Source organism: Euleptes europaea, chromosome 1 (genome assembly GCF_029931775.1).
Source record: "Euleptes europaea isolate rEulEur1 chromosome 1, rEulEur1.hap1, whole genome shotgun sequence".
Lineage (NCBI taxonomy): Eukaryota > Metazoa > Chordata > Lepidosauria > Squamata > Sphaerodactylidae > Euleptes > Euleptes europaea.
In genome coordinates this window covers 125,325,559-125,337,980 of record NC_079312.1, presented here as the reverse complement: position 1 = coordinate 125,337,980, position 12,422 = coordinate 125,325,559, and the positions used below count along the sequence as shown (strand labels likewise).

The 12,422-nt window shown below is 47.2% G+C and overlaps 1 protein-coding gene across 1 annotated transcript in view; it reads right to left on the bottom strand.

Annotated features, from left to right (window-relative positions):
- The window catches only part of MXRA7 (matrix remodeling associated 7), a 94,701-nt gene that overhangs the window by 46,994 nt on the left and 35,285 nt on the right, over positions 1 to 12,422 (bottom strand). The window contains exon 2 of the mRNA XM_056860873.1: positions 3,211 to 3,271. Within this exon, the coding sequence (XP_056716851.1) occupies positions 3,211 to 3,271 (61 nt within the window). The remainder of the gene's footprint in view (positions 1 to 3,210; positions 3,272 to 12,422) is intronic.

The window sequence follows — 12,422 nt, the reverse complement described above, 5'->3', positions numbered from 1 at the left end:
ATAGAGTAGGACCCCTTGGTACAGTTTGCTTGAAACTGGGGGGATCTTTAGAGGACAAGCAGCACTAGCTCTCCTACAATTTTCATTTCATTTGGCTGAAAAACAGCCACTACGGTTTCCCTGAAAAGTGTCCCCCATAGGGAATAACGGAACTTGAACAATTCCAGAATCCTGGGGGGGGGGGGAATTGAACCTGAATCCCAGGACAATATCAGGGGACTTGAATGCCCCTGAATACCAGCATGGAGGCTCTTCCCAAAATCCAAATTCAAACAATGCGGTTTTTAAGGTGCACATCCCTAGACTTCGACATTTTCTCTGAAACCATGAGGACTAGAACTTAATTTTAAACAAAATGAAAACTGAGCTCCTAATGAGATACCTAGAGCTGGTCTTTTTGAATACAGTTTTGTTTGTTAGCTGTTCCGTTTGTTTGTTTGTTTGTTTGTTTGTTTTAAATAAAAACCCACTGAAAATGCTTCAAGCAGTAGCCAAGTGTTCAAGCCTTTTGTAAAGCAATGTCACCAGCAGAACTAGAATCAGTTAGGAAATGCACATAGGGCTTCCTTATTCTAAGAGGATGGAATGTAACCATATAGAAAATGACAATAGCCCCAATATCTGTTTTTCAATTGAGCTGGGATGACTACTATGTGAAAATCCTGTCCTGGGATCATGGAAGGGATGTAGGATGATAGCAAAGAATCTTGTAAGAGCCCCCCAGAGCCTGGCTGTTGCATACAGCCTCACAGAATTAAGGGCAGTGCTGATTTGGCAGCTGCATTAATGTGACATCCATCCACTTGGCCATTAACTTACAGCCTTGGCAAGCACCCAGTTCCCCATCCTTTGCACGGTTTAATTTGACAGCGCCCTAATTTATCCTAAGGATCTCTCTCCCCTCCCCTATTACACTGGCCTTCTGACAGAGAATGCATGGAGAATTGCCAGGTTTCACCCCCACCCATCCCCAAAAAAATCCCAGCAGCATCCTTGCCTTTTGTTCTCCTCCTGCTTTGCATTGCGACTGAAAGAATTAACAGCTCAATAATCAGGAGGAGGAAGCAGCTTGCTTTTGAGTCTCAGCCGCTCGGGGGCAGGCAGCTAATCCTCTGCCTTCCCCTGAGAGGAATGTGGCAGTGCCGTGCCCTGGCCTGCTTCACCGGGAGCCATATTTATAGAAAGTGACAGCTTTGCTCTAGTCCTTCCGTAGAACCCAGGATTCGACTCAGGCTCTCCAGCTCATGCACAGCATACATACAGGGCTCTGATGGACACAGAGGGGAATGCTTGGCCTGCCGCATTCTTCCTCCTCCCCTCTGCCTTTCCGCTTCTCTGCTAGGAAGGAAAAAATGGAAAGCGACAGCTCGCCGGACTCTCATCATTACTGGGTCAGGAGAGAGGCCTGAGCATAAAATACATCAAGTTCTGATCTTAAACACTAGAGTTCTTTATCACTCCCTTCAGTTGCATCAGAAGCCCAGAGGGGGGAAGGCAAAACAAAAATCCCCCTTAATGTTCTTATGCCATTCCTAGTTTCTTGGTAGGGTTTCTGGTGTTCTTTCAATGCGGTAGCAACACAACAGAGTTTTGCCACTAGGGAACTTTCCAGTTGCTCCACAATGCTTTGCACAATCCCCTTGTACATTAGGGAGGGGCTGTGGCTCAGTGGCAGAGCATCTGCTTGGCATGCAGAAGGTCCCAAGTTCAATCCATAGCATCTCCAGTTAAAGGGACTAAGCAAGTAGGTGATGTGAAAGACCTCAGTCTGAGATCCTGGAGAGCCGCTGCCAGTCTGAGTAGACAAGACTGACTTAGATGGACCAAGAGTCTGATTCAGTATAAGGCAGCTTCATGTGTTCATGAGAAAAAACAAGGGTAAGCTTCAGCTTTGGGGAGGGCTGTCAGATTTCCAAAAATTGCTTGGTTGGCCAAAAGCAGGAAGCCATCAGAAAAAGGCCTGCTCAGACACATGGTGGAAGTTCATCTGAATGAGATTTCAGAAGTCAATGGAATTAGCACTACTGGCCTCTTTCATTAGATATTGTTAGTTCATGTTTATTTAGGACTACTTTTAGGTTAGGACTGGGGGGAAATCAGATTGTAGAGAGCATCCAGGAAAAGGGTCCTGATAACCAAATCAACACAATTAATATATCCTGTGAAAAGAGATTTCATCGGCCTTTTATGCATGGCTGTTTCCCTTGCCATCACTGCTCCAATTACTCCAGGTCTTTGTTTTGATTATACATGCCATTTCCGACAGTCAGAGGTCGCTTCACTGTCCGCACGTTTTGCCCACATTTATCAAGCATTTGAAAGCACAGGCAAAAGGCGCAGAAACGCAGGGAGAGAGCGAGGCGACCTCTGATGGTCGGAAACAGCATGCATAATCAAAACAAAAAATTAAAACCATCAGAGGGGTGACCATGAGGGAAACAACCATGCATAAAAGGCCTTCCTAACCTTAGAGCACAGGAATAAGCTTTGCTGGTCCATCTAGTCCACCATCCTATTTCCCACAATGGTCAACCGGATGCCTCCACAAACATGATAGGACAAGTTTCCCCCAGTTGCTGCTCTCTAATAACTGGTGTGCCTCATGGTTTAATTTAGCCACCAAGGCTGTTGATGGACTTACCCTCCATTCATTTGACTAGTCCCCTTTTAAAGCCATCTAAACATCTTCTGGCAGTGAATTGCATAAGTTAGTTTGCATTGTGTGAAGAACTTTTATTTTACTGCATCTTCTGCCAACAACTTCATTGGGTTGGCCCGGAGTTCTAGTATAACAGGAGAGAAAAAAGTCTCTTTCTCCACCTGCTCCATATCATGCATAAATTTATAGACCTCTACTATGTCCCCTTTTAGTTGTTCTAAAAAATCCTCGTACACTGTAGCCTTTTCATACATTTGATTATCTTGTCTTCACCTTTCCTGATTTTAGGAGATGCAGTGACCAGAACTGTAATGGAATTCCAATTGAGACCACACCACAGATCTACTTGCTGTTTTACATTACAAGTTTTGAACTAAGGCTGTTTTCACAATAGGTTCCTGTACTTCTTGCATCAGGAAATCAATGTACATTTGATTTTTAAAATGGCTCTTTACATTAACTGCATGCATGACAGATATTCTTTGCATCGCTGGCAAAGGCTTCCATTGCTCAGATTTCTGCCACCAGTCACGATGCAGCCCAGAACTTACCATTTTCAGACTCGGGTTCCCTCACCACCAGTTTCTCCATTTCTGATTCTTGGTCTTCCTCCTGCAACAGGAGAATTAAACACAGGTTTGTTGTAAAGACTACAAAGCCTCCTTACGAAACAAACTGAACCGCCACGTATCACAAAGCATAATGGCTCAGAGGCAGAATTCTCCTTAGGTCCCACAGAAAAACAGTCAACATCAAGAAAACCCCCCTATTTGCTTATGTTTCCCTCCACACAGCAGAAGCAAGGCAATGCTCAACAAGCCACAGATCCACACTGTAACAAATCTCAGAGGGCACACCTACTATTTTGTAAAACATGGTAACAGCAAAAATGGGCTCAAGGGATGAGCCTGAAATGGGGGAGCGGTAGGGTTGCCAGCTCCAGGTTGGGAAATACCTGGAGATTGTGGGGGCGGAGCCTGAGGAAGGTGGGGTTGGGGGAGGTGAGGGACTTCAATGCCATAGGGTCCAATTGCCAAAGCGGCCATTTTCTCCAGGTGAATTGATCTATGTCGCCTGGAGAAAATGGCTGCCCTCCAGTAGTATGAAGGGGGATATGGCAGGTGTGGCGGACAGGCAAAGAGCTGCAAAAACTCACAGCTTCTCTTCCATACACCATGCAAGTCACTCGGATATGATCGTTCCTTAAAAAGAAATGCACCAAACCAGGTTTTGGAAAGATTGCCGGACAAGAAAACTGGACACGTGGAGATGACCAAAAAACTGCACCATATTAAGGAAGCTAAGCAAAACTTCCATGTGGAAGTGGTCTGAGTGTGGACAATTCTAGGCTAGATTCACCTATGGTAGGGTTGCCAGGTCCCTCTTTGCCACCGGCAGGAAGTTTTTGGGGCAGAGCCTGAGGAGGGCGGGGTTTGGGGAGGGGAGGGACTTCAATGCCATACAGCAGGGGTGTCAATAGGCTTTCCAGGCCCCGCAGCTCCACCGGCGGGAGCTTTGTGGGCTGCGGCCGATGTGCGCACATGCGCCTGGCGTGACATGGACGTGCACCCTGCGCAACGTGCCTGCGTCACTTCCGGGTCTACCCGGAAGCGAAGCAGACGCTCTAGCAATCCCGGCCAAAACTCTATGCTTACCATAGAGTTTCAGCCGAGGTTGCCAGAGCGTCCACATCACTTCCGGGTTTGGAGAGCGTGCGGGTGGGCCCACTGAGCCCGCTGGCCCTCAGCTGGCTGGCGGGCAACCCAGTTGATTGGCGGGATTTTACCCGCCGCCACCGGGCACCTGGCAACCCTAGGTGTCAAACATAAGGCCCGGGTGGGGGGGGGGATCCAGCCCTTTGAGAGCTCTTATCCGGCCCACGAGCCAGCCGAGGCAGCCACCCCCACCCAGTCCCAAAGTGTCAATGTTCAAAGACTGTTAAATAAAAGAAAATACTGTAAGAGTGTTCTTGGGTTAAGCATGTTTGCATTTTAAGTAAAAAATAAAGTAAAAATTACTATTGTTAATTGGCTTTGCCTGTGTTTTCTATAAAGTTTGTATCTCCGGTCCCTGGCATTCAATTTCATGGTACACATGGCCCGGCCCAACAAAGTAACATTTATGTCATATCCAGCCCTCGTAACAAATGAGTTCAACACCACTGCCATAGAGTACAATGGCCAAAGCGGCCATTTTCTCCTGGTGAACTGATCTCCAGCTAATACCTGGAGGTTATGAAATTAGTACAAGAATATGCTGAGATATCTGCAAAAACAGTTTGTATTGGAAAACCAAACAAACAGTAACAGCAAAGTGCTATATACAGAAGTGACAAATCACATCAGTGAAGTGCTATGTACATAAATTGCCATAAGCATTTACAGCAATCTAGGCATATATTTTTCGTATCCTAAATGCAGGTAGATGTTCAATGGATGTTCATATTACTGAAGAACAAGATGGAATGCTGGGATACGATCATTTCGGAGTCTTCTTCAGTCCCACATATTTCACCATAAGTGTATGTGTTAACTTCAATGAAGATTAATAAGTTCCTCATATGGATACATGGTCTTGCTATATTCAATTTTCATAAAGATCTGTAGTACAGTTGTCTTAAGAATTTTAAAGCAGACCAGGTGCACAGCTTCTTATAAAGACTGTAACAGGTTGCTCAAGGGATACAAAGTGTAGCAGTAATATGAACATCCATTGAACATCTACCTGCATTTAGGATACGAAAAATATATGCCCAGATTGCTGTATATGCTTATGGCAATTTATGTACATAGCACTTCACTGATGTGATTTGTCACTTCTGTATATAGCACTTTGCTGTTACTGTTTGTTTGGTTTTCCAATGCAAACTGTTTTTGCAGATCTCAGCATATTCTTGTACTAATTTCCTAATCCATGGTAACAGTACAGAGATGTTTGTTTTTGTTGGTTAGTACCTGGAGGTTGGCAACCCTAATCTATGGTCTGATTCAGTCTAAGGCAGCCTCATGTGAGAACAGGCAAAGCGGAAAACTATACAGATGGCTGAGGCTCTGGGAGTTCAGTATCCAAGAGGAACTCACCCCAAACCTGTTTTCAGCTGCAAAAACGTTCTCATACGACTAGTGGGATAAGACCAGCACTAATCGTAATTACCACTGAAACTATTCTGCTAATTGTATTTATATCCTTTTGGAGAAGTTGTCATCTGTTGTTCTTCTAATGTGAGCAGCAAAATGAAGAAGGTACTTTAGAGAGGAACGACCAATGTAATTCCTCAGAGAGGGAAGGAAGGCAAAATATGTTTGTGCTGGAATTCGGTGTTCTCTTGACCTTTTCCATTCCAGCGCTGCTTCTGGGCCATTCTTACCCTCTTAACAAAGGAAGATTGGCTGTGATAAGTGTTTTAAAAAAAAATCCTTCCACCTCTTATTTACTTGAAAGCCTGAAGAATCCCAGAGGGAACTATGTTGTTGTTCCTTACTGCTCTCCTCATTTGAAATATGGTTCATATACGAGCCAGTATGTTTTTAACAGCTCAATCCTAAACAGAGTTACACCCTTCTAGGCCTTTTGAAGGGTGCTAAGAATTGTCCTATAAGAATGGTATGGCTCTTTGCACAGGGACCATTTTCATGGGTAGGGTTGCCAGCTCCAGGTTGGGAAATACCTGGAGATTTTGGGGTGGAGCCTGAGTAGGATTGCCAGGTGCCCGCTGGTGGCGGGCAAACCCCCGGCAATTGACTCCTCTGCCCGCCGACCACCTGAGAGTCTCGCGGGCAAACATGGACGTCACTTCCGGCTTAGAACTGGAAGTTCCGCTTCGCGAGGGGCCTTATACCTCTTAGATGAGTGGTAAAGGGCCGCTTTACCACTCAAACAAAGAGGTATAAGGCCCCTTGTGAGGCGGCACTTCCAGTTCTAAGCCGGAAGTGACGTGCGTGCGTCGGTGCATGCGCTCGTGCACACACACACTTACACAGAAAAGCCTCCCGCCAGAGGAGAAGAGGGACCTGGCAACCCTAAGCCTGAGGAGGGCAGGGTTGGGGGAGGGGAGGGACTTCAATGGGGTATAATGCCACCTACCAAATGGGGTATAATGTCCACCTACCAAAGTGGCCATTTTCTCCAGGTGAACGGATTTCTGTTGCCTGGAGATCAGTTGTAATAGTGGGCAATCTCCAGCCACCACCTGGGGGTTGGCAACCCTATTCATGGTGTACTCCTGAGAGGGCTCTAAATGCTACTTTCCCTAACTCAAGAAGGAAAAGGGAAGGGAATCACAAGCATGCCCCTTTGGGTTCTGTTGAGAGCAAGCAGACATTCATGATAGGCTTTCCTTCCTTTCTAGACATTGCTGTTTTCCAGTGCTTTTTCAGGTGAGTGGCAGGTCACTCAGCATTCTGAGCCAAAGGCCATTCCTTTGGCTGTGTGCTGCTCGCAAAATCAAGACCGGAGTGGCAGCCATCATCCAAACTACTAAAATAACCACTTCTTCATATAAGGCATATCTAGACAATAGATTGTTTTAATCTGCAACGCTCAGGCTAGCCTCATCTTGCCAGATTTTGGAAGCTCAACTCGTTAATACTTGGATGGGAGACCACCAAGGAAGTCCAGGGTTGGTATGCAGAGGCAGGCAGCGGCAAACCACCTGGGGAATGTCTTTTGCCTTGAAAGCCTTACTGGGTCGTGGTCAGTCTGCAGCTACTTGACAGCAAAAAATAAATAAATAAAATACAACAGACTAAAGCTGGCTTAACAGTTATTTCCTGTCTTAGGGAACAGTAATTCTGTGAAGGATCTAGGAAACAGCACAATTTTCAAAACCTTTGCTGAACTACAAATGAAGGTTGCCAAAAACATCTTGTCCCTTTCGTAAGGGCTTCATGTGTGGGAAGGGGCTGTTGGGGCTTTTCGTGGCATAGGGGGTCAACAATATCACCTGGTAAATAACATCCCATTAAGCCTCTGCTAAAGGTGCAGAACATTTTTCTCCAACTCTACTGCAAATCCCAGAGTTTGGAGGGGGAGGGGCTTCACCACACCAATATTAATATACACTGCAAGTCTGTGCCGTGAGGTACTTTGTATTTCACTTCCAAGCATGCAACGACATCACAGATAGGGTTGCCAGGTCCCTCTTCACTACCAGTGGGAGGGTTTTTTGGGGTGGAGCCTGAGGAGGGCGGAGTTTGGGGAGGGGAGGGACTTCAATGTCATAGACTCCAATTGCCAAAGCAGCCATTTTCTCCAGGTGAACTGATGTCTATCGGCTGGAGATCAGTTGTTATAGCAGGAGATCTCCAACCAGTACCTGGAGGTTGGCAACCCTAATCACTGAAGAGTTGGTGGTTGGAGGTTCCCTAGTCAGCCAATCAAAAAGTCCCCTCTTGCACATATAATAAGTGAATGCACACACGCACAACTACACTAAGGTTGCCAACTCCTGAGTTGGGAAATTCCTGGAGATTTGGGAATACAGCCCGGAGAAGGCAGAGTTTGGGGAGGGGAGGTACCTCAGTGGAGTAGGATACCATAGACTCCACCCTCAAATGCAGCCATTTTCTCCAGGGGAACTGACCTCCGTCGTCTGGAGATCAGTTCAAATTCCGAGGGATCTCCAGCCCCCACCTGGGGGTTGGCAACCCTAAACACACACACTTACTTTTCCATTAGCAATTAGGTGCAGGAACGTGCAACAACAAGGCGGAAAGTACCACACATTCTCTCTGCGGGGCTCCGTATCCCTGGAGAGGAGTGGAACAGCCAGTCAGATTTCAGATGGTGTGTGGGCCTGTCACCAGCTCATCTCCTCTCCCATGTTTCATTCAACGGGACGGGGCCTTTACGGCTGCTACGCTTTGCTCTCTTTGTAAAGGACAGTGCTGGTAGAGAGGAAGAGCCACAGGAGGTTGCCAACCTCAATTAGAGAGACAGAGTCAAGACGGAGAAGAGACAAAGGCGGCGAATACAGGCATAAGGGGTATGCCTTCATCAAGAATGTGGAGAAAGAGGAGCTAAAACAGATGTTGCCTCCTTCCTGGAAAGGTCTTGGGAACTCTAAAAGCAGTTGGAGATAAAAGTTAGAAAACTGCTGCATCTTGGACAAGTGGTGTCACCACTGGAAAATGTGTATTATTTATCTGGCTTTTGGTTGCTTCTTGCATTCTCTGGTCCCTGACTCACCAGCCAGACTCACGCCCTGCCATCTCCACCTCCTCCACACACACATCTATTTTAGACCATGCTTCCAAAAATGGAAGCTCTCTCAGCCTCCTCATTCATCTTTTTCCCCCAGCCCATATTTGGGGGAAGAGGAAGCATGACCCACCAAGCTGGGATTTACTTACGCATAGTTCTGGAAAGAATGCCAGAGGCAAGATGGTCAAGGATACACCAGACCAGAGAAATGCTGTCTTTGTACATGGCTGTGGTTGTTATTGTAATGTTCTGGCCGCGGCACTGAGTAGTTTCATCCCACCGGTTACGTTTTTGGTCCTCGTCCAATGTGCAGAATCTTTCATCTGCCTTACCTTTATTAACCATCTCTCTTGCTGTGATTGCCAGATGTGCGTGATACCGGGGGGGGGGGGGGAAGAGGCTCAGGCAAGCAGATGCACCTAAAGCTGATCAGCTGAATGGAGCCCCTGTACACCCGCCAGATCGTCCAACAGATATGGCCCAGTGCTGACAAGACTGGAACATATTATAGAGATGTTGCAAGAATGGATGAGAAATGCAAAGTACTTTCTAGACAGATAGGGGTGTGCATGCGTGCAAGTACAACTTAGAAATAGCTACGTCCAGCAGGGGATCAGTTCTGCTTTTTGTGATATTTCAGTAAACTGAATTTTTGCAGGCCTGAGTGAAAATTTATCATTGTTAGCTGCCCTGAGCCTGGTTTTGCTGGGAAAGGGCAGGGTATAAATGGAATAAAATAATTTTTTTTTTAAACAAGTTGTTGGCCATCTCCAGTGATTCAGTGGTAGAGTACCTGTTTGGCATGCAGAAAGTCACAGGTTCAGTCCCTGGCATCTTCAGTTAAAAGGGTCCAGTATTAGGTGATGAGAAAGATCCATACCTGGACCCCTGGAGAGCCACTGACAGATTCAGTATAAGGCAACTTTATGAGTTCATGTGAAAGCCTACATCACATGGCAATGAATTTTAAAGATTAATTGTTGACTGTATGGGGGAATCCTTTGGCTCATTTTAGGTGCCTTCTAATTATAACGCTATATGAAATAAATGATTGCATTATCTGGGACACACACTGCATTTTCAGTACTGCAAGATATTACACTGTGAGTACTTGGAAAACATGAGCTTCTTAAAAGCTGTGCCAGTACTGAATGCCCTTTCAGAAGGCTAGGATGTCCAGCATGCTCTCTTTCTCGGCTCCATATTCCTCAGACAAGGATAGCGTTTGGAGCAAAAGCCCTGGTCCACAAGATCACCTTAGACAGACAGGGAAGTGGAAGACCTATGTCCAAGACCATCACAAGTTCAGTATTTCTGTGAGGGAGGGAGGGTTGCCAGCTCCGGGAAAACCAAACTGCTCTTAAGTGCCACACACATATGAAGCATCAGTAAAATAGAGTTCTGACTCAGTTAAAGCTTATTGTGACAAAAAGCAGGGAGTTTCCATTGTACCCTGCTGTACATTTCCCAGGGGTATCTACCTAAACACAGTGGTGATAAAGTGCTTGACTACTGGGACCTTTTGATTCTGATGCAGTTCTTACAAATTAGACCCACATGTCCATGTGATGCATTTCTCCATGTAGACTAGATTAGGAATCACTCTTGTGTTTGCAAAAGAGACATTTTAAATTGCATCTTTGAGCTACATGGTGTTGCATGAAAAATCCATGATTAGGAGCACAATCCTAAACAGTATTATACCCTTCTAAGCCCACTGACTTCAATGGACTTAGAGGGGTGTACCTCTGTTAAGGATTGCACTGCAAATCTCCCCAAATGTTTGCATTTACAACAGGGGTGGGGAACCTTTTTCCTGCCAAGGGCCATTTGCACATTTATAACATCATTCGGGGGCCATACCAGGTGTAAATCTCCTGGTGGGGGGGGGAGAGGCTAGGGTTGCCAGGTCTCCAGCCACCACTTGGAGGTTGGCAACCCCAGGGGAGGCCACACAGAGAAGGCCTGCGGGGCGCCCCCACTCCCCCCCTTCCAGGCAGGAGGGCAGCCAGCGGTGGGCCCGAGCAAACGAGGCACCAGGGGGGAGCAGCCTGCAGTCGATTGGCAAGGGAGGAAGGGAGGAAGGAAAACAGAGAAAGAAGAAACAGGAGGGAGGGAGAAAGAGAGAGAAAGAGAGAAAGAAATGGAGAGAGGGGGAGAAAGAAGGACAGAGGGAAAGAAAGAAAAGGACGGGAGGAGACAAAGAAAGAGACAGAAAAAGAGGGTGAAAGAGAGGGAGAGAAAGGAGAAAGAGTGACAGAAAAAGAGGAAGAAAAGAGAGAAAAGTCTTCCCCCACACACACACCCGCGCACACCGGCCCTGCACGACCAGGCCCCAGCCTCCCCGCCTCCCCTGCCCACACACACACACGGCGGCGCACGGAGCCCCGCGCGACCGGGCCCCAGTCTCCATGCCCTCCCCCCCCAGAGTCCACAAAAGCCCCCCCCCCGAAGCCCGATCAGTTCCCGCATGCATGCTCTGCCGCCGGGAGCCTCCGGCCTCTCCCCCCCCTCGCTGCTCAACAGCCGACAGGCAGCGAGAGGGGCTTACAATGTGCCGCGGCGTTCCTGCACGCCGCGGCTGTAGGGGGCAGCCTTGGGGGAAGCGTCCCTCCCCTCTCCTCTCGCGACCAACAGCCGACAGTCGGAGAGGAGGCCCAAAGGGGGCCGCAGCGCCCTTGTAAGCCGCGGCCCCAGGAACACCCTCGGGGAGGGCCGCCCTGTGCCCCGCCTCCACGGCAGGGCCCCAGAGCTCCTGAGGGCCACAAAAAATGTCCTCGTGGGCCGCGTACGGCCCCCGGGCCTGAGGTTCCCCATCCCTGATTTACATTAATACAATCCAATAAATGTAGGCTCAGCTGAGAGGCATTTTGTCTCTAGGTGCTCTTTCTGTGATTTCTGCCCTGCTCACTCTCCAATGAGCTCAAGACCGTGTATATGGTCCTTCCCTCCATTTTATTATCGCAACAGCCCTGGGAGGTAGGCTAAGTGTGAGGGAGCGACTAGCCCACAATCACTCAAGGAATTCCTGGGACACTTTTGTGCTTCATCTCGGGTTTCCTATAAGGGAAAATGGTGTGGCAGAGTTTGGCTGAGGGAGAGCAGGTTTGGTCTTTAGTTCTGCTATGAAGTGTCTTGGGCAGGATGCTACCACACATTAGGAAAGGTATCATCAAACCCACAAGAATGCCAGTGGGGTTAATTGGCAGAGACAAGGAAGCCATGAAAGCTAAACTGGCTTCCTTTAAAAATAAAAATCTCTTCCAAATTAGAAACACAGGAGGAGCATAAGCTCTGGCAAAACATATATTAAAGGGCAATTAGGCAGTCAACATGAGAATTTGAGGAGCATATCGCTAAAAACAATAAGGCTTTATCAGGATCAGGAAACCCACCAGGGAGGCGGCTGGACTGAGGGGAAAATACTGTTTTTCCACCCCACCCTAGCGAGTGCCGTCATTGCCGTTGTGAGTCCAATCCCAATACCAAAACATTTAATGGAATTAAAAAAACTTAAATTATACAATAAAATATTACATGTAGCTCAAATAATGTTACAGTT